Source organism: Nerophis lumbriciformis, linkage group LG07 (assembly GCF_033978685.3).
Source record: "Nerophis lumbriciformis linkage group LG07, RoL_Nlum_v2.1, whole genome shotgun sequence".
In the NCBI taxonomy this organism is placed as follows: Eukaryota; Metazoa; Chordata; class Actinopteri; order Syngnathiformes; family Syngnathidae; genus Nerophis; species Nerophis lumbriciformis.
In genome coordinates, this window is record NC_084554.2 from 19,815,725 (window position 1) to 19,839,081 (window position 23,357).

A 23,357-nucleotide genomic window follows, 5' to 3' on the forward strand; every position below is an offset into this window, starting at 1 on the left:
CACCGGTGATCTGGCCAGAATACCTTCACTGTATACTGAAAATTTTATAACACAGTTTAACAAGAATTTTGGCAACTTTTGATTCAATCATCGGTTACACTTTTATATATATATATATATATATATATATAACTTTTGTCTCGTTATTATGCACTATTGACTTCATTGTGCTCAAACAATGTATGCAAGACAAGGAAATCATTCCATCTGATTGATGTATAAATTAATTTTATTTATTTATTTAACAGTTTTGTCACAAATAAGCCTGTTGGTTTATTTGTTCAGCCTAAAAATGTTGTCTTGTTTTTTTTCTGCTTACAAACTCAAAGCAAACACGCAAAAACATTCAACAATCTTGAAATAGTTCAAGAAAAAATGGCTGGAAATACTTTCCCTGTATTTACCTAATATTGATGAGGGATTTTAATTTCATTTTTTCACACTTTTGTTTGTGAAACGATTTTTACACATCTTTAATCAAACTTGAATTTAAATTGATGCACATTTTGTACTAATATAAATTAATGGGAAATAAATAATTGTTTTAAATGTATTTGAATAAGGAGGTAGATTACTAAATTAGAGTATCATGTAAACTTAATCGGGGCGGATGATAAAATTTAGTGTATGATTGACAGGGCTTCTCGGTTCTCTTGTCCAATGAGCGTTGCTGGAGGGCGGGCACATGCGTGCTGTAATCAATGGTGGGATGACCCAGAGAGTAATATTAAGTTGTCCGGTGTGTTCGCCTGTTGCCACCGACGAACACACTCGTTAGCGAGACGGGCTCCATTGCCCCCATTTCGGGTCCAAAACAAGGCGGCAAGACAGGGGACACACATGGGTGACAGGTTTGTGGTAGTCCCGGTTGACGGGGGAGGAAGGGTCGCCGACGAAGGGGCTCACCCAGACTCGGTTTTGGATCCACGGACACAACTCACCGGCAACCAGCTGGAGGAGGACCCGGTGTTCCAGCCGCAGAACCCCAACCCCGCGGTGCCCATCCTGGATTACAACAGGGAGCCCAACAAGTACGGTAAATCAGCCGCTACTTCTTATCTCTCCTAAACACCCGAGGATTACTCGTCACTTGCTCTGTTTATCTTTTAGTTTTGGCGCAATTCCGAATTTACACCTAACATTTTCAGTGAAGTAGGGGCGAAAATGCAGTACCCTTATGTTAGCACTCAAAACGGCCAAAGTGATGGACGCTACTGTCACTGCCCGATTGACCGAGCTGCCCGATTCGTTTGCGCATGCGCTGCTTTTGCAAAACGTATGCGCACATTTGTACTACTTGTTGCTGTGACGTGCTGTGAGGGGAGGCAAGTGAGGCAGTGCCTCACCTTGCCATTGATTGATTGATTGATTGATTGATTGAAGCTTTTATTAGTAGATTGCACAGTACAGTACATATTCCGTACAATTGACCACTAAATAGTAACACCCGAATAAGTTCTTCAATTTATTTAAGTCGGGGTCCACGTAAATCTATTCAGGTGGCTTAATCATCAGATTTTCAAAAACGAAGTAATAAAAGAAAATACGTTTGAATATTTATCTTTTAGTCTATGCTTTCTATGTGATTTTGGTGTGGGTCCTGTATATATTTTGATCATTTTCATGGTCAAAATCGCGGAAATTCCGTGTTTCCCGATCAAAATAACGCGGCAGACGAGAAGTGGGCAGCCACAGGTGGTGCTTCCACGGCTACACACAAAGCGTTATGAGCGTGAGAGGGGAGAGGCAGACCATGAGGCAGCAAGTACCTCTGCCTCAAGGTAGGGGGCGATATGTTGTCAACTTGCACTTCAATGCCTCAGCAGTACTCTTGACTCGCCACACTGGGAGAAATGGGAGCGCTCAAGCTAGCAGACACATTACATAAGTACTCTGTGATTGTGCACTGCGGAACATGCTCCTCTGCTCATAAACCAGCAATGTGGCGGACCGGTACTTTTCAGAGGCGGTATAGTACCGAATATGATTAATTAGTATCGCGGTACTATACTAATACCGGTATACCGTACAACCCTAATATATATATACGCATATATATATGTGTGTATATATATATATATATATATATATATCAGTGTTTCCCACAGGACAGGCGGTGTGGTCGGGGGGGGGGGGGGGGGGGTTGGCGGCAGTGGCGATGACCAAGAAGAACGCGGAGTTGGAATATAATTACAACATTCTATGTACATACTTATATACAGATTTGAACAATTAGTGATTCACTGAAATATATTTATTAATTGTGGTTCTTACAAAAAATATATCTTATAAAATATAAAAGCTAAAATGTCTCTTAAAGCTCTGCCCCTTTAATTAGTGAATACTAAATAATTTAACTTTAGCCTACTACTACAACCATATTATTTACCAGCAACATGAAGTGAAACAGAGGCAGAGGTGTCCTGCCACAGTCAGTCAACCTCCTCCTACTCCTCCTGCTGCTGAACAGGTCGCACCTGTAGTCCGGACTGTAGGCCTACCTCCTCTCCAAGTCGAGCCCTTTTCTGCCGTTGAAAATATTTTTCTATACTCATCTGTGTGAAGGAGTGAACATCCAACATTAGAATTTATTACTAACGTGCAGAACCGCTCTATGTACAGTGCCGTCGGACCTAAAGCGGCAGCAGCTCAACACATGCAGGGTTCAACGTTAAGGTTTTTTTCTACTTGCCTGACTTCTCAAATCTACTTGCCCCAATATTTTTACTTGTCCTGCCTAGGTTTTTTTCTGGCTGTGTAGTGCTCATGGCTTATATCTTACTAAAATTCTTCCCGTTGACTATTTACAACACTACACAGTATTTATTATTATTATTATTATTATTATTATTATCTATAATTACATTTAAATGGCATTGCATACATGTAAAATTAAATGCTATTTCACATTATTTGACCAGTAGCAGTTACACCCATCTGAACAGGTCAGCCACCTGTTTAAAGCCCGATCACAGTTGAAATCTTGAAATGAAGGGCCTTTAATGGCCAAAACATTAACCTGGACAACATTTTAACAGCAGGTTGGCTCAGATTTTATTCTTTTCATTGCATTCACATGCTGCAGTGGACAGTGGACAATTTAGCTTCAGTCCATGTGTGTTTATTGACAACAGGGTTATAACCTGGACACGTTAGCTCGTCGGTATTGTAACACGTGACTGTTGCTACGTGCGTCTGCCCCGGGCCACGAGTCAAACAGCGGCGGTGTTAATGAAGCAGCGTCAGGCAGTTTCACCGTCAGTGAAACGCTCGGTGAAATCACGGATTAACGTTAAATATATGACGAGCCGCGAGCGATGCAGCTATAACCTATCTACCTATAACACCTGTAAAAATGAAACAATGCTACCACGCTAGCAAGCGTTAGCTAGCCGGCTATGAGCCACCAAGCTGCTAACTGTCGCCAAAAGGCACCATTTAAGTTTTTTTCCCCATGGCATCCTGGATCAAGGCTTTCAGCAGCTTTTGGACGTTTGAGGTAGAAACGTAGGAAGCGCCATCATTATGAAAAGTAGCCGGCGAGTATTTTGATTCCGTCCGTCCCTCTTCTTCTTCTTCTTCTTCTTCTTCTTCTTCTGGCCCACCAGGTGAATTAAGTGCTATTGGCGGAGTTACAATGCATAGTAGGCTACCGCCACCTACTGCACCGGAGTTGTAACTACAAGCAACATTCACAGACAGTCCCATTGCTTTTATGAGCGGTCGAACGAGTCAAAAGCCGAAAAATCCATTTGTGGCGGACGTAATTCTTTTGTGGCGGGCCGCCACAAATAAATGAATGTGTGGGAAACACTGTATATATATATATATATATATATATATATATATATATATATATCAATGACGTGGCCTCACGTGCCATCATGGAAAGAAAAAATTATTAAAAAGAAAAAAAAAAAATTAAATTGTTATATGTATCCAGTGATTACACTATAAAGTTATTTTCCATTTAACTTCACCAGTTTTAGATACTTTTTTATTCAAAATCGCTGAATTTTCACATTTGCCGTTCAAATACTGAGAAGAGACTTGCGGTGAGTCACCAGCCAGTTGAGGCACGTCACTGAGTTGAGCCTCACCATGGATTGCGCAATGAATCGGCTAACTGCTGGCCTGCTGTGCAGTGAGACCGTATTGCTATATGAATTATATTATACATTTCCATAGTTTAGTTAGTTGAGGTATATAATGTACAGTGTATTTTGTCAACAACTGTATGTGTGTAACGTATTTCTTGTGCTGAGCAATCATAAAACTGCTGCGAAGACGCACTGTGTGAGGCTTGCAGTAATCCCGCCTCCTGGTGGTAGAGGGCGGTAGTGATCCCAGGGAGCATTTCTGCGACTACTCGGCTGCAGAAGAAGTGACAACAAGCAGCAACAGTTAGCAGCGATCGTTTATTTTTTCCTCTTGCCTGGACTTTTAACATGGAGGATTACATATCTAAAATAAAACAGTTTTCTAAACTGGACTTTCAATCGAAGCAGGGTTAGGGTTAAGATCTCCATCGAGACAGAGAGACATTTAAAACTTTTAGATTACTTAATTAGAGTTTCATGTAAACTTAATCGGGGCGGATGATAAAGTTTAGTGTATGATTGACAGTGCTTCTCGGTTCTCTTGTCCAATGAGCGTTGCTGGAGGGCGGGCACATGCGTGCTGTAATCAATGGTGGGATGACCCAGAGAGTAATATTAAGTTGTCCGGTGTGTTCGCCTGTTGCCACCGACGAACACACTCGTTAGCGAGACGGGCTCCATTGCCCCCATTTCGGGTCCAAAACAAGGCGGCAAGACAGGGGACACACATGGGTGACAGGTTTGTGGTAGTCCCGGTTGACGGGGGAGGAAGGGTCAACGACGAAGGGGCTCACCCAGACTCGGTTTTGGATCCACGGACACAACTCACCGGCGACCAGCTGGAGGAGGACCCGGTGTCCCAGCCGCAGGACCCCAACCCCGCGGTGCCCATCCTGGATTACAACAGGGAGCCCAACAAGTACGGTAAATCAGCCGCTACTTCTTATCTCTCCTAAACACCCGAGGATTACTCGTCACTTGCTCTGTTTATCTTTTAGTTTTGGCGCAATTCCGCACTTACATCTAACATTTTCAGTGAAGTAGGGGCGAAAATGCAGTACCCTTATGTTAGCACTCAAAACGGCCAAAGTGATGGACGCTACTGTCACTGCCCGATTTGTTTGCGCATGCGCTGTTTTTGCAAAACTTATGCGCACATTTGTACTACTTGTTGCAGTGACGTGCTGTGAGGGGAGGCAAGTGAGGCAGTGCCTCACCTTGCCATTGATTGATTGATTGATTGATTGATTGAAGCTTTTATTAGTAGATTGCACAGTACAGTACATATTCCGTACAATTGACCACTAAATGGTAACACCCAAATAAGTTCTTCAACTTATTTGGGACACATGTCTCTCCAGCGGAAGCCAGACTTTTTTTTTAATTTTTTTAAACTATTTATAACAAACATGGCATTTTTATTAGAGTAAGCCAGCGTTTGTGGGTGTTTTTTGTCAGATGCAAAGATATTGTTTTATTGCTTTGAATGAAATTGAATTAAATGAATGTGTCTGCCAATATGGAGGATTATATACTGTATCCAAGATTAAATACTTCTCTAAACTGGATTTTTAGACAAAATGAATGTGATCATACAAAGTACGTTTTCATGGAGGATAGCTATTGCTGCTTCACATTAGGGCTGCAACTAACAACTAATTTGATAATCAATTCATCTGTCGATTGTTGCTTCGATTAATCGATTAATAATCGGATAAAAGAGACAAACTACATTTCTATCCTTTCCAGTATTTTATTGACAAAAAAACAGCATACTGGCACCATACTGGCACCATACTTATTTTGATTATTGTTTCTCAGCTGTTTGTAAATGTTGCAGTTTATAAATAAAGGTTTATTAAAAAAAAAAAAAAAGTAGCCTCTGCGCATGCGCATTGCATAGATTCAATGAATCGATGACTAAATTAATCGCTAATTATTTTTATAATCGATTTTAATCGATTTAATCGATTAGTTGTTGCAGCCCTACTTCAGATACAAATACAGAAGAGTAAGATACACTCACAATACTTGATTTATTTTGTTAAAAGCAAATGGGACCAAAAAGTATTTAATAACAACCATATCAAATACTTTTTGGACCCATTTATCATATAATAGTATCATTATGATAAAGTTTGTATGAAAGCAAATAACTCCCTTCTTTTTCCTGTTACTCTAATGTGCAACCTAAATCAACAATGACTAGAGCTGCACATATGAATCTAAGTTAAAAAAAAAAAAAAAAATCCAAAAGTATCTATGCCTCACCTGGTGTTTAGTTCGACTTGTTGCTACTACAGTTTATGATTTTGAGTCGCAAAAAAAACAACTTATTTGCAGGATTTTGAGAAAAAATTAATAAAAAATTGCTATTTTTCTCTCCAAAATTGCAATTGCAATTCAATTAGCGATTTTTGTATTTTATACACCCCGCGACCCCAAAAGGGACAAGCGGTAGAAAATGGATGGATATTCTATACATGAAAAGGCTTAAAACGAGTGAAGGAACACCTGTTACTTTTAGACTGTCAATCAACATATTCTTGTCTCAAGGTGCCACACATTAGAACGATATACAATAATTTACTTTCAAAAATTGTTTGCTTAATGCAAACAGACTTAAGCTTCTGTCTACATCGTGCTCTTAAACTAAAGAAATAACCGATAAAACTACACAGTGTTTATAATGTAATGTGCTCATTATATATGATAATGCAAGTAACCATTTAAAATGATGTAAACTTGTATTTCTCATTAATGTAAAATTGTTAACTATTGTACTGTAATTGGAAGGCAAATGACTTATCCTAAACAAAAAAACACAAAAAATAAAACTGACTAATTTCTTTAAGCAAAAAATGTATTTAAATAAATATTGAATATTTTAAAGCCCCACTTAAGAACTTTCAGTTTTGGTTGATTTAGGCGGCCGATGTTAAATAGGAGACACCATTAGGAAATGATCTTGGACTGCGCTACAAACATGACACTACTACCAATAATGATGCTGGTCTGAAGCAAAGAAAGACTGGCGGGAGAGTTTTTCTGAAGGAAGTAGTGTGGAACTATCATGCTGGTGGCTATTTATTGCTACCATGCAAAGCGATACAGACCCCCTCAGACCATGACAAAGGTGTCATTCAACTAGTTGATCGTCCATGTATCATCCCAAAAGTTATGAAAATATTTTATGAAGGTTGAAAAGTTACTTAGTGCTCAGTTAAAGTGCATTTTTTCCCAGTTTGAAGGAAAGATTAGGTCGGACATTGTCTTTTTTGTCTATCGCCATCACAAGATCACAGCATTCTCGCTCGTTCGTACGTGTTGATGGGCAAATATTGCCCATCCCATTTGAAGCTGAAATATTACCGCAACGGGACATTTGGCTTTGTCATCATATTTTTTTCTCCTAATTTTTGTTACTTTGCTGCACTTCTAACTGGCAGGTCACGAGTTGGGAGGCTGTCTGAACATGCTTCTCGTGTGTTTAAACCTGGCACCCTCGGACAATTATGGAGAATGACTGAATAGAGGGCTCACAGTATTCAGTTAATTTTACTGTGAAATAAACGTGCTGAGAGCGATGCACCGAGTGAGACATCTTTTTCCCTGTTTGAAGCGAGAGACAAAAATATGCTTGGCTCAACAATTCTGATTGGCGAACATGTGTGTAACTCAAATGCTGGTGACGGCGGAGAAAAAACCCCAAAAACCTCAGCCTCTTGCGGTTATTTATCACACTAATTAAAACATCTATGTCAATTTGATGTCGATTAATGTAAAACAGAGTACTTCAATTATGTTAAATTAGGTTTACGGCAAAGTAACCACCAATATGTCACTAGAAGTCGTGTGTGTGTGTGTGTGTGTGTGTGTGTGTGTGTGTGTGTGTGTGTGTGTGTGTGTGTGTGTGTGTGTGTGTGTGTGTGTGTGTGTGTGTGTGTGTGTGTGTGTGTGTGTGTGTGTGTGTGTGTGTGTGTGTGTGTGTGTGTGTGTGTGTGTGTGTGTGACTCGGCCTGTCGCCATCACGTCCCCACCTCATTTCTGTCACCACAGCCTAGGGGGGCAATAGACTACAGACTCTGATTACATTGAACATATATTTATTAAAACATAACCAAATAACAATATCTTATAAGAAATACAAATATTTAGCATTTCAAAATAACATGCATTTGCTGTATGGCGATATACATCTCAATATTTTTTCCGTAAAGTAAAAACAAAACACAAAACAGTCTTAGTTACCTGAGATACTAAGTATGTCATTATTATGAATTAGTAAGTCAATATTTTGACTTAGCAATTTACCAAATCAGAATTATGACAAAATAATGACTTACTAAGTCAAAATAATGACTTACTAAGTCAAATTAATAATGCCTTACTGTAAGTAAGCGTTTGCAATAAGCGTTTGAAAACAAGAGTTAAAAGTGGGGCCACATGCTGACATATGCTCAACTCATCATGCTTAATATATTACAGCATTTGGGAAGCCTGTAGTTGATATTTATTATGTAAATGTTATATTTTTATCAACATGTGATAGCAGGGACCCTGCCATTCAAAACTAGGCTGCTACGTTACTAATGATTAATGTAACTATAGCTGAAAAAATAGTACAATAGCAATAAGAGAGACTATTCATCCCTGAACACCATGGAGTTCATGTAGCCTTTATGATGCAGTTACATTATTATATAAACTATCAGAGACAGCTTCAGGAAACTCTTCATTTAACATAATGTTGTTTTTTGCTGCTTCAACACAGCTCAATCAACACAGAAAAAGGAGAGAAAGACAAGCATTATTGACCTACAGTTAACAACTAACAGACAGGGCTTTGCTGTCCGTTTCATGTGGGGCACACACACACACACACACATGCGCACACGCGCACCGCACAGTGAGCTAACATTATGCTAAAAGCTAATTAGCCTTCACCTCAAGGACTGCGAGCGAGCTGAGCTGTCGCTTATGTTTCTAGAACGTCAACGGGCTCATAGTGATGTTACTAGTAGTTGAGTTGTAGAGGACTGGGAGGTGTTTATTATAATTTGGGGAGAGTCCGCTGCCTTATGCTTGCCTGTGCCGTGAGCACTGACTCCATGCGCTCTGAATACGCACTGCTGATTGGCTGTTACCGCTCTACGTGTAACCAATCAGATGGTTCTGTGGGACAATGCTGCGGGACAGCAGCACAGCAGAGAGACGTACTGACAGGGAAGGCAGAACCAAGCGGAGCAGCTTGTTAAGACGTTAGTTTAGGCGGTGGCTCTTTGTTGTTAAGTCTTAACAACAAAGGGCTGCGGGAAACCCTGTATGTGTATGGATGTATGTATGATTCACAGAACACATTTATGTTAAAACGGTCTATATTTTTCACAATTACTAAGTTTTTGTAGTAAAATTTGTTACTGGCTGGAGTAAAATGGTTGGTGTTTACGGTGGCCATTCACACTGTCTCGTCAACACGTACGCGCATGCAGCTCATTTAAATGTAATACATTTATAATATATAATAATATACGGTATATTAACAATATAATAAAAATATGCAATGTAATAATTAGGTATGTATAAATGATCGTTTTATAATTGAATCGTATAGCCCCTAAATCATGAGGTGCCCAAAGATTCCCATCTCCAATAGACATGTTGTGCTATATATATATATATATCGTAATGTCACACAGCACTAACTGATAGTGGTAATTTATTTGAGACATTGCTGTAGGTTACCTCGTGTTGTGTAGTAACCTTGCAAAGCATATTAATTTGGTAACACCGCTTATGAAATGTATATTATTATTACCAAAAGGCAACTTTTTGCAGCAAACATCAATCAAAGCAGCTAGTAATAGATCAAATGAACTGCTAGCATGTTAGTTATGTGTTGCTATGCTACGTCCATCTGTGTGTGTGTTTTCAAAGGGATTCTCCCTTGGTTTAAATCGAAGGGTGTGGCTGCTCTGCTTCTGTTCATCCTGCATACCAAGATCTCCATAGCAACAGGTTGTGCTGCAACTGCCTGTATGATAAATGAAAGTGTATTTATGATAATACAGATAAGTGTGTATTCATTCATGGTCGTACTTTAGTGTTAACTGCTGTGTTCACAACGTGGATGTAATATCGGCCCCAACTTGTTATGACTTTTTGTGATTTCCTCGCGGAGTTAGGATCTAACTGCACTTGAATTGTTTTATATTTAATAAAAACCCTTCATAAAATAATACAACACAATGCATGGAACGATTGTAAGGACAGCAGGAAAAATGAAGTATGAACGATGACTCTAATTCTCTATTATTGTTCTGTTATAATTGAGGTTCAGAATGTATCACGATTTTATGGTCACGGTTCATTTTGGATACATTAAGGCAGGGGTCGGCAACCCGCGGCTGTTTAGCGCCGCCCTAGTGGCTCTCTGGAGCTTTTTCAAAAATGTATGAAAAATGGAAAAAGTTGAGGGGAAAAAAATATATTTTTTGTTTTAATATGGGTTCTGTAGGAGGACAAACATGACACAAACCTCCCTAATTGTTATAAAGCACACTGTTTATATTAAACATGCTTCACTGATTCGAGTATTTGGCGAGCGCCGTTTTGTCCTACTAATTTTGGCAGTCCTTGAACTCACCTTAGTTTGTTTACATGTATATCTTTCTGCAACTTTCTAGGACGTGTTTTATGCCACTTCTTTTTCTGTCTCATGTTGTCCACCAAACTTTTAACGTTGTGCATGAATCCACAAAGGTGAGTTTTGTTGATGTTATTGACTTGTGTGGAGTGCTAATCAGACATATTTGGTCACTGCATGACTGCGAGCTAATCGATGCTAACATGCTATTTAGGCTAGCTATATGTACATATTGCATAATTATGCCTCATTTGTAGCTATAGTTGAGGTCATTTAGTTTCATTTAAGTCATATTAATTCAATTTATATCTCATGACACACTATCTGTATGTAATATGGCTTTTAATTTTTTGCGGCTCCAGACAGATTTGTTTTTGTATTTTTGGTCCAATAAGGCTCTTTCAACATTTTGGGTTGCCGACCCCTGCATTAAGGGAAAAAATGCAAACAGGAACACTGCTAAATATTGTACATTAATTTATGCTCATATGATGACATTAGTGCCATAAAAATCAAACCAACTATCGTCAATTCAAATGATATGCCAGCATATGTAATGTGCTGCTTAACCTTTGTGTTAGCATTAATTGCAAAATGAAATATAGAAAACTACAAAATGCTTTCAGTCAATTCTCTAATAAATACAATTTTCAAATAATTAATTAATTATATAGAATCTATAGATGTAGATTGAGATATTTTAGAACAATTAAGTATAACAGGATTCAGACAAGTACAACAGTAGGAGTTTAAAACCTATAACAGAGCATTTTTGTTCTTTGGGTTTCATCTTGGGCATGTTGTCGTGCTGTTACGTACATTTTGGTGCATTTATACTATGGGTGTCAAAAAAAAAAATGTTTTAGATTAATCGCGATTCTTTTTTGTAACGATTCTACATCGATGTAAAAAATCTAAAATCTATTAAAAAAAAAAAAAGTTTTGTATTTTTTTTAAACTTTTTTTTCCAATCTGTCCTGTCTTGCCATTCAGGCAAATCATATTGTTGATGTAGATGCCCATATTTGCTGTACAGACTTACTGGTTACTTCTTTTCTTGCCTTATTTGTATTTGACATTATTAAATGTTCGGGAAACATTTCATTAAATTATTTAACCATTTCTTTTAAGAATGCAGCTGAGATAGGCTCCAGCACCCTTGTGACCTCGAACGGGACAAGCGGTAGAAAATGGATGGATGGAATATAGAAATATATCAGAAATGTTTATTTATTTTATGGAGGAATCTAGTTAATCATACAACTGGCACCCAATGTTATTAAAAAAGTATAGATTTTGATTCGAGAATCGTTTTGAATAGAGAATCGATTCTGAATCAAATCGTTACCCCCAAGAATTCAATCGAATCGTGTGGTGCCCAAAGTTTCACAGCCCGAATGTATACCATGTATGGATAATCCGCTGGATTGTGTCCCCATTTTGTGACAATACCAATTGTGCGCATTCCAAACAGCTTGTTTGGCAGAAGTAGGAAGAAAGGCAAGATTGTTTTATAAATATCTCCGCAATGCCTCCACGCTTTGATTTCAAATTTTCAGGACTTATGCAGGTCCTAAATGCACAACAGTAGGTACCAATAGGTAAGAAAATATATGACATGATAGGGCCCCTTTAATCCATCCATCCATCCATCCATTTTCTACCGCTTGTCCCTTTTGGGGTTGTTACCTCATCTGTCAGCAGCCAATAGAGGAGCTTTTGTAACCTGTAGCCTGTTTTGAAATGATTATATTGTAATTGTTTATATCTAAAAATATGCAAGTGTTAACAAAGCTGCGTGCCTGTCTGCTTTTGGTTTAATGTTTTATTAGAGTAAACAAAATAATAGACTTTTTAAAATTAGTCATTTGGATTAGTTTACTATTCAAGCAATTCCTTAAAAGATTAGTCCTTAGTGGCAGCATTATTGGCATATGGCGATGGTGAGTGTTATGGGGGCTGGAACTGATCAGTGTGTTACAAAAGTCACTTGTAATGCAAAACCAGAGAATGTGTATGCAAAGCTATGGTGGTGGTATTCACACAGGAAATAACCAATCATGCACATTAAACCATGGCATCATTTAGCAACTTCTCGCGACTTTTTGGACAGCAACGAGCTGCTTTCCTTACTGAGCAACAATGATCAGGTTGATGCTGACAAGTGACACATCTTGGACAAAACCAAGTTGCATCATCTAACAACCACATGAAAATTTGTCTTTCCTAAATAAAATCAAGTCACTTTGAATGTTGTTTTCATCCCTCTAAACACTATGGTCATATGTAGTGTTTCTACCTGGGTTGCTGAGAGCCATAGTAAACAAGATTGCGTGACTAATGTCAGTTAATTAACAGTGGAAAATTGTTTGTCCTCATGATGAGCGTTGCAAAAGAAGGTCTGTTGGGACATTAGCTAACAAGTGTTGTAAAGAGGATGCAGAGGTTTAGAGGAAATGGCAAGAATTGAATATAGTGGTGAGCGTTTTCAACAGTCTTAACTTCTTGAAGGTTTTGGAACTATACCATTTTCTTGATGGTTGGTTCTGTTTTGACTAAAAAATGTATTGTTTAAAAATGCTTTTGAACAAAACAATCTACAAACATACAAAACATTGCAAGTGTTGTCCCCATCATTTCAGTTGCATCACATGTTGCACAGACTCATGTCAGCTTTTACCAAGATAGAGTTATAGTAGCAAAAAGAACAAGCTGCAGTCTATTTTGAAATTAAGTACATTAAGGATGTGCCATATGGCGGCCTTAATTCTATATTGCTATATATATGGCAGCCTCCTGCAATAAGGATGTACATTATATCATCATGAGGGACGGCGTGGCGCAGTGGCAGAGTGGCCGTGCGCAACCCGAGGGTCCCTGGTTCAATCCCCACCTAGTACCAAACTCGTCATGTCCGTTGTGTCCTGAGCAAGACACTTCACCCTTGCTCCTGATGGGTGTTGGTTAGCGCCTTGCATGGCAGCTCCCTCCATCAGTGTGTGAATGTGTGTGTGAATGGGTAAATGTGGAAGTAGTGTCAAAGCGCTTTGAGTACCTTGAAGGTAGAAAAGCGCTATACAAGTACAACCCATTTATTTATTTATTTATGTATTATTTGGTATATAAATGATAATAGAACCATTTCAAAATGGCTTCTAATTTAGTTGCTGGCATATGCCGTCATTGTGGTTATTGTAGCGGTTGCTTTAAGGTAGGTCTGGGCGAAATATCGATATACGCGATATATCGCGGGGTTGTCTCTGTGCGATATAGAAAATGACTATATCGTGATATCGAGTATACGTTCTCACGCAGTTGCTTTTAGCTGCGGGCATTAAACTGCATGCTCTACTCACTCTTTCCTGTCTCTCCTTCTCACAGACAGCAAGCGCACCTTCTTACATACGTCACATACTGTCACGTCATACGTCACATACGTATACGCCCTCCCCTAGCAGAGAGGTAGCAGCATGGCTAACGTTAGCTGTGATGCTAGCGGTAATACGAGAGAAAGAAGGTGCGAATCTGGTAACAAATGAAGGAATAATTAATTCCCAAGAAAAACAGCAGGGGGTCCATCGTCTGGCGGTGGTTTGGCTTCAAGTGGGAAGATGTCGAACAGACAACCGTAATTTGTCAAGTGTGGGGCAAAAGCGTTGCTATAAAAAGTAGCATTACTGCTGTAACAAACAGTTCAGGGTGTCCCAAGTTACCGGAGTGTTTTAGGTAAGGAGTAGGAGTTTTGTCCCTCCAGAGTTGTTGCCGTAGGGCTGTGACGTAGGATGTGTGTGGTTGTGGAAGGAGGTGTGTGATGTTGACATTAAAGAAGCGGTGGCTACCGAACCTGCTCTAATGTCTCCCGTTTATTATTTTATTAGATAAGTACACTGTATAGGCGAACCCACGGCACTCGGCTACACTGCTAATATGTAGCATCATTTGAAAAGTCACCCGCTAGACAATGAACAGTGCTTACTGCGCACGTCAACATCGTTCGGTGCCACACGTCCACACCATCAAAATGCCGAGGCAAACATTTCCAGATCAACACCGTATGAAAAAAATAGTGATTTTTTTAGCTGTGATTTCCTTCTCTGCATGAAAGTTTAAAAGTAGCATATATTAATGCAGTATGAAGAAGAATGTTTTAATGTAGACACATAGAATCATCATACTGCTGTGATTATATGCATCAAGTGTTCATTCAAGGCTAAGGCAAAATATCGAGATATATATCGTGTATCGCGATATGGCCTTAAAATATCGCGATATTAAAAAAAGGCGATATCGCCCAGCCCTACTTTAAGGACAAAATTCACCACATCTGTTTACTTGACTTTGTCATCATTATTTACTGTCATTGTTCGATTGTGCACATAACAATGTTGTTCTTGTTTAGCATTCATATATGCAGTTAAGAGTGAGTAATTCGGAGTGGCCCCTTTAAGTGACCGTCAGGAGACATTTTGAGTCGCTCGATGTTAGGAGTCATTCATTCTCGTCTTTGATGATTAAACGACGCACACATTTTTGTGCCTGAGAGGTGCTCGCTACCAAGTAGACAAACAGAAACAGCAATTCACATAAAACAGAGTCCATCAGCCGCTGGAAAGTCTGTGCGGCGCTCTTAAGATAGATAGATAGATAGATAGTACTTTACTGATTTTTTTCAGGAGAGTTCCCTCAGGAAAATTAAAATCCCAGCAGCAGTGTACAAAATTGAGATCGAATTTAAAAAATAAAACGTAAAAAGTAAATAATGGGGGTATAAATGGAAACAAAATAGAAAAATATTACAATAGAATAAAAATAAAAAGCAACAATGAAAATAAAAATATAACAGTAAAATAAGAATATAACAAAGAAACTAGGCCAGTGGTTCTTAACCTGGGTTCGATCGAACCCTAGGGGTTTGGTGAGTCGGCCTCAGGGGTTCGGCGGAGCCTCCGCCACGGAGGTAAAGACACATCCGACTTATCGTGTAAATAAAAACTTCTCCCTATCAGCGTATTATGGATACCCCCAAACAATGTTCCCTCTAATTTTCCATCTGATTTGCAGGTTGTTTGATTGATCGATTTAAACTTTTACTAGCAGATTGCAAAGGAAGAGAATACATTATATGAAACAATACAGTTTACACAGTACAGTACATATTCTGTACCATTGACCACTAAATGTTAGCACCCCAATAAGTTTTTCAACTTGTTTAAGTCGGGGTCCACATTAATCAATTCATGGTAATGTGTGTAAGATGTGTAATTTGTTTTGAGTTCATGCACTGTGTTGGTTTTGTTCTTTGAACAAGGTGATGTTCATGCACGGTTCATTTTGTGCACCAATAAAAAAACATAACTTTTTCTTCAATTTGAAAAAAATAATAGTATTTTTCACTAAAGAAGGGTTCGGTGAATGCGCATATGAAACTGGTGGGGTTCGGTACCTCCAACAAGGTTAAGAACCACTGAACTAGGCAGTAGTGACCATGTTATGAAAAAGTATTGCACTGTTATTGTTTTGCATCCCCTGTCATCCTAGTACCCTCCCTCCCCCCTAGAGAGGAGTTGTACAGTCTAATGGCGTGTAGGAGAAAGGAGTTTTTTAGTCTATTAGTCCTGCACTTGGGATGAAGCAGTCCAACATTGAACAGGCTCCTCTGGCTACTGATAACGGTATGCAGAGGGTGACTGGCATCATCCAGGATGCTCACTAGTTTTTCCACAGTCCTCTTCTCTGCCACCGTCACCAGTGAGTCCAGTTTTTTTCCGATCGTAGAACCGGCCCGCCTGATCAGTTTCTCCAGTCTGGAGCTGTCCTTCTTAGATATACTGCCCCCCCAGCAAAAGCCAAAAGGCATCCGTAAAAATTCGAACAGTCCAAATGGGGTGATGACCACTGTCTTTGGGATATCAGAGGGGTTGACCAGCACCTGATGATAGCCCCGGAGGAGATCTACCTTAGAAAACACAGTTTTCCCAGCCAGGTTGGCGGAAAAATCTCATCTCCAGGTTTCTCCACCATGTGGAGGGGCGAGCTGTCTGTGCGGCGAATGATCCCGAGGCGTTCCATGGTCTGGAATTCAGCTCTAGCGATGGGGAGCTTTGCAGGGTCCAGATGCCGGGCTTGTTGCGTGCACAGGGGGGCCCGTGGTGGCAATGTGGTGTTCCACACCATGCTTGGCGGTAGATGACGAAAATGTGGGCTGCGCCAGGGTGGGGAACTCAGCAAGGATGCGGAAAAAAGACGTCCGCGGTGGGTAGCATGCTGGAAAGCCTGATGGAGTCTGTCGTGCTGAGACTGCACTTGTACGAGCAGAACGTAATCGCATCCACCAAGCGCCTGTTTTTTTATATCCACAAGAAGGCCGAAAGCACAGAGAAAATCTACACTGATGAGCGGCACCGTCACTTTACAGTCACAAAGTTCCAACTGAAACGCTGTCCACCGAAACACAGTTCCACGTACCGTATACCGTAAGTGCGGATAGGGCTGCCATTGGCCGCTTCCATGGGGAGGCCAAGGGACTCAGACAGCATGTCCAACCTTGATCCTGGCAGGACGCTCCTCTGCGCGCCCGTGTCACACAGGAACCAGAGAGGGAGTCCTGGATAAAGAGCAGCCTGCCAGTACTGCTGACGCTCATGGCCACAGCTGAGCGCCGGCCCTGGCATTTCCCGGCGGCGGTCCACTGACACTGCACAAAGGACGGCACCGCCTGGCTTTGGTCCTGAACTTTGCATGGAAAAAGCATAGTCCAGAATCCGGTTGCCGCCTGGGGGCTGCAGCAGCAGCGACAGTGGAAGAATCTGCCATGGGTCTTTCTGCCCCAGCCGGAAAGAATGCAGCCACATAGGTCGGTTGGGAGGCTAAAAAGAACTTGTCTGCTTCAGAAGCAAGTTCGCAGCAGTCCAAAATGGCCGTTTTGGCTAAAGCAGCCCGCACCTGAGAAGGCAGGAGTCTCAGGAAAAGCTGCACGAAGAGGAATCCAGGCCTGTGCTCACCCGTAAGAGGTCTAGCATTTTTTCCATTAGTTCAGAGGGCTTGCAATCGCCAAGCCCCTGCCACGAAAAAAAGCGGCTAGCTCTCTCCGCGTCGGAAAGTTCAAATGTCTTTAAGAGGTGAGCCTAAACGTAAGATACTTGTTTCTCTCAGGTGGGTGCGTGAGGACGCTAACCACTCTGGTCGCCGTAGCACTCCCGAGGGAGGTACGACATAATAAAACTTTGTGTCGCCCTCGGTGATACCACGCAGGGCGAACTGTGCCTCGGCCTGGGCAAACCATGCAGTCGCGGAAGATTCCCAGAACTCGGGCAGCTTCAGAGAAACCGCATTCGCCGTCATGGTCGATAATATTCACTGAATCTGTTCAGTGAAGCGTCGGGGTCACCAGTGTTGCGCTTGTAGTGTGAAAGCAAGACAACTTGAAGTATCGTTTGACACACAAAATTGTTTGCGTCGTTTAATCATTAAAGACGAGAATTAATGACTCCTAACATCGAGCAACTCAAAATGGCGGTCACAACAAACCCCCACCTTTGGGAGAATCTCCTGACGGTCACTTAAAGGGGCCGCTCCGAATTACTCACTCTTAACTGCATATATGAATGCTAAAAAAGAACAACATTGTTATGTGCACAATCGAACAATGACAGTAAATAATGATGACAAAGTCAAGTAAAAAGGTGTGGTGAATTATGTCCTTAAAACACTGTATTATTCTCTCAAAAATATTATCATACTGATTGCTTTCTGGTGTAACATGTTTCTATCTACAATTCTGTTAAAACGTAATAAGCACTTATTCTTCCTTTTGTTTGGATACTTTACATTACTTTTGGGTGATACTACAAATTTGGGTATCGATCCAATACCAAGTAGTTACAGGGGCAGTATTGGTAACACCGATACTGATACTACTGATACTGATACTTTAAATTTTCAACACCATAGAATGATTCAATTATAATAAGTCAAAAACATAGGAATGCGGTGTAACAATATCAGTTACATATTTAGATTATTTCCTACTACTGTTACTGATTTAAATCTTTCGGTTTTTGCCAAACTGCTGCATGTGTCCAGGGAGTTTTTTTTTTCCTGAGTTTGTAAACCATACAAAAAACGACAAACATATTGATTCTATCATTGTGGTATCTGATAACTTACAACATGGTATCATTATTGTCGGTATTTGTATCAATCAGCCCAATTTGGTTTACATTTTAGAGCTCTAAAATGCAATAGCATATTCTTCTACAGTGTGTAGTGTAGCATGTTTAGCTATTCCCCTACTTGTAAGAAACTTCCTTTATCTGCTGCCAAGGAGGCGAGGATTGCCGACTTAAAAGGGGCTTTTCACTGTGGAGGGACATTAGCCGCTAGCAAGAATGTTACATTGCGTTGAGGATGTGTTTGTTCACCTGTTGCTGCCAAATTTGCGGGACACAGCAAAATGTATGTATGTACCTCAAGTAGAAAGTTGAATGTGCATATGAAAGCAACACAATTATAGAGAAAGTAATATGGCAGAAACAACATAATAATATAAATAAATAAAAATAAATGTGAAAATTTCGCAAGATGGCACCTTATGGACATGAGACGTAACTGCACTTTTTGTCCATATAGATAAAAACAGTGTTCATATATGAGGTCGAGTCTTACACATATGACTGCACGATTATGGGCAAACTAATAATTAAGATTATTTTTGATCAATATTGATATCACAATTATTAATCAGGATTATCCATCATGTTAGTTAAAACAGTGTTGGGGTGTGAACGTCATCATGTAATTTGTAATATCTGATAAAAATGCTCAACATAAACGTTATTTATATATTTAAAAACAAAATTTGTGTTTTTGTTTATTAATAGTATCAGTGTGTCAGCTTTTTTTTTTTTGAGCAGAAATTCTTCATATAGGAATTAATTATACATCATAAAACATTAACAAAATGCTATGTCGCATGAATGGTTATTAAAGTAACTACTTTGTGGAATGAAAAAAACACACATAATATAACAAACATGGTGTTTACATTTTAGCTAATATTGATGTTATTGGAACACTGACAAAATGAGCAGTTAAAGGACAAGTGACCTAGTAAACTAACTTAAGACTTTATAAACAGGTTGTGGCAACATTCCCGACACATCGCCTGCTGCATGGTAACTCTCAGTCCCAGCAGCTGACGGACGGATGCTAGTTGCACGTTCAAAATGAAAACGCAACATCAAATATTTTTCTCTTCCAACGGAAGTACCGTATTTTTCGGAGTATAAGTCGCACCGGAGTATAAGTCGCACCTGCCGAAAATGCATAATAAAAAAGGAAAAAAACATATATAAGTTGCACTGGAGCCCGGCCAAACTATGAAAAAAAACTGCGACTTATAGTCCGAAAAATACGGTAGAAGCGATTGAAATGAAGTGAAAAGAAGCGATTGCGTCCGTTTACTCGGATGGAACATTTTCAAAGCAAAGTTTGTGTAGTCGCCGCCATTTTTTCTCGAGCCGAACGGCTCTAGTGTGCATGCGCAGGGACTGCGACGCTTCAATTTTCAGGAAATACGCCGAGTTGCCTAAAATGCATTAATAAATGACGTTTTTTCGGTAATTAAAAATTTAAACGCTATTACTAAGCGTCTGGAATTTGATCGCGGTTTATCATTATACCGTTTACCGTTACATCCCTAGATATAACAATAGTATTAAAAGCTCTGTCCGCCAAATTAATATAATTTCTATCGTATATTGTCTGTCACACATACCTAAAGAATATTTCTTGCTGCCCTTGAGGCACAACATGATCGACATCATGCAGGACCGTAGTAGAATGTTTTTTTCTCTCAAACTGTTTACATTATGTTTACTTTACATTACAGTGTTTCCACGAGATTGCCACTATATATGTGTCAGTCGGGGCCTGGCTAGGGGCGTGGTCAATATGACATCATCATATATATGACGTCATGATAATTTTTATTATTTTCCCTAAAAAAAACTAAACAAATGTATATTTAATTAGTTTTTTAAATGTATATTTAAAAAACAAATATGTGTTGTTAGCTATTAAAAATAACTAGGGCTGTTAACGCTGGGGTTGACATTTGATTAATACAAATCAATTATCGCGTTACCAAATATGAATGAAGATTAATCACTTCCGTGTTAAAGCTTAACCCGGAAGGCACGCGCATTTGTCACACGGTCTGTGATTGCGAGGAGGGGCGGCCCATTTTGCTTTAGAACAGAACTTTGGATAAAACTAAGGTAACTTGTCTGTATTGCAGCGGCAAACGTTTTTATAATCAGCACACATCATGTTTAAAATACCATCTTAAAGCTAAACACATACTCGAGGATGGCGCAGACGAGAGGTGGGAATCTTTGGGCACGTCACGATTTAATTACGATTACGATTCAGGAGCTACAATTCGATTGACATATTATGTATGTTGATGCAGTCAAATTACTTCCCATCACATTTATTAAATTAACGGAAATGTGTGCAGCTGAGATAGGCTCTAGCACCCCCCGCAACCCCGAAAGGGACAAGCGGTAGAAAATGGATGGATGGGTGTGCAAAACTGGAACATAAGTGCCCTAAAATATGGAAGCTAGTCGGATCTCTCGGTGAAGTGACTGGATGCAGTCAGACAAATTTTAGAACTGACTGTATGACTTTAATTAGAATAAATAAATCGATTATCGAATATTTACGGTTACTAATCGATTTTATAATCGTCAATGTCCGAATTGAGATGCAATCAAAAAACTATTATTTCCCCCACCTCTAGCGCTGACAGTGTTACTCTTGCTGACTTTTTTTGTAAACCGCTACTAGCGACAAATCTAGTGACTTGGAGACTTTTTTATGTGTCTTGGAGACTCTGAGGTGAAAGTAAGCAGCAGTGAAGTCCATCCATCCATCCATCCATCCATCTTCTTCCGCTTATCCGAGGTCGGGTCGCGAGGGCAGCAGCCTAAGCAGGGAAGCCCAGACTTCCCTCTCCCCAGCCACTTCGTCCAGCTATTCCCAGGGGGATCCCGAGGCGTTCCCAGGCTAGCCGGGAGACATAGTCTTCCCAACGTGTCCTGGGTCTTCTCCGTAAAGAAGAGTAAATGGTGCACTATGTTAAGTTGTTTACTACATTATCGATTAGTAACTGTACCTTGTTTGAAAGATTATTTCAAACTGCAAACTTTCAAAATGTGCACTTAATTTTGACTATACTCCTTTTCACCAAGTTTTGAGCAAATCAATGACTTGCAGACTTGCAGTTCAGTAAAACATTAAAAAAAACATTTCTGTATGACATTCTGACTACCAAACTGTTCATTTTGGCAGTAGTTTTTAATTAGGTTTTAGTCAGTCTTTTGACAAAAACATATTTTTTAGTCATATTTTAGTAATCTAAATTGATTTAGTTTTAGTCTAGTTTTAGTCAACTAAATATCCCAAAATTTTAGTCGACTAAAATTACAGTACATTTTGTAGACTAAAATATAAAGTATAATGGTTAACGCATCTTTGAAGTTGTCTTGATACCACTTATATTAAGGTTATTATAAATACTGTACAGGGTTATAAATCAACTCTGCATAACTTGGAATATACAGATGCATTTATACTGAATATGGTGCATCACATTATTTGAATCAATTCAAACTAAGAGACTAATTAAAGCCTCCTAATTTTTTTTAGTTAACTTCCGAACGTGAATTCAAAAGAGTGTATTATGAAAATTGTCGAGCAGATCATCCGCCATTTTATTAAGTGAACGAACTGGGTAGAGCAAGTTGCGTGGCAGGTTATGCTCTGAGCGCAGTGTAAAATTAAATTATGCGCAGTGCATGCACTTAAATTATCATTAAACTAATAGTATTTATTAAACAGGAAATAATGGAAATGGAACATAAACATTTATTTGACACTCAAACCCTAATATTAAGAATGTATTGAGAACTGCTGTGTATCAGTGTTAAATTATTTACATACACAAATATGTATACATGAATTGTTGGCAATTTTGGAGTGCATAAGTTAGAGAAATCATATATTTAGTATTATATTCAATAACATTGTAACTATTTTTCTGTTCCATCATTAAAATGTAATGTGTACATTTTATCATGTAGGTTGTACCATTTATTTAGACAATTATAACAACAAAAAAATATCACTAATCATTAGTTTGTTAAAAAAAAAAAGAACACTCAACGCCAGTGTACAGTACATGAAAATATGTGTCCATGTTTATGGTCATATGAAGAAATAAACTAGATTCATTCTATATTGTGTATAACTACACTCAGTGTGCATAATAATTGCCGTCTTCTTGGCCACTGTCCGGTGTAAATACAGCAAACAGTGTTATAAACTAATGTATATACAGTATGTCTCACATAGCTGTCTTTCTTTGTGTGCTAGCTTGAAAAATGAAAAATATGCTCTTTTTGGTTGTCAATTGTGCAATTAACAGCTGAACAGTGTGGCGAGAACATCATTCAAGTGCACTGTTCAGGTATGTTGCTTATTATATTTGCGGGTAAAATCGCGGCATCCTGGTTTACTACAAAAGTAGTTTGTTTTTAAGTACCGGT

The 23,357-nt window shown here is 39.3% G+C and overlaps 1 protein-coding gene across 6 annotated transcripts in view; it reads left to right on the forward strand.

Annotated features, from left to right (window-relative positions):
- The first annotated feature begins 712 nt into the window (after positions 1-712).
- Positions 713-23,357, forward strand: part of slc12a7b (solute carrier family 12 member 7b) — a 155,593-nt gene continuing 132,948 nt past the window's right edge. For 2 of the 6 annotated variants that reach the window (XM_061965711.2, XM_061965712.2), the window contains exon 1: positions 4,185-5,024. In XM_061965711.2, the coding sequence (XP_061821695.1) occupies positions 4,616-5,024 (409 nt within the window). In that variant the 5' untranslated portion in view covers positions 4,185-4,615. Of the gene's footprint in view, positions 1,037-4,181; positions 5,025-23,357 lie in introns of those variants that run through there. The other 4 variants (XM_061965710.2, XM_061965709.2, XM_072913471.1 and 1 more) reach the window with 4 other exon arrangements.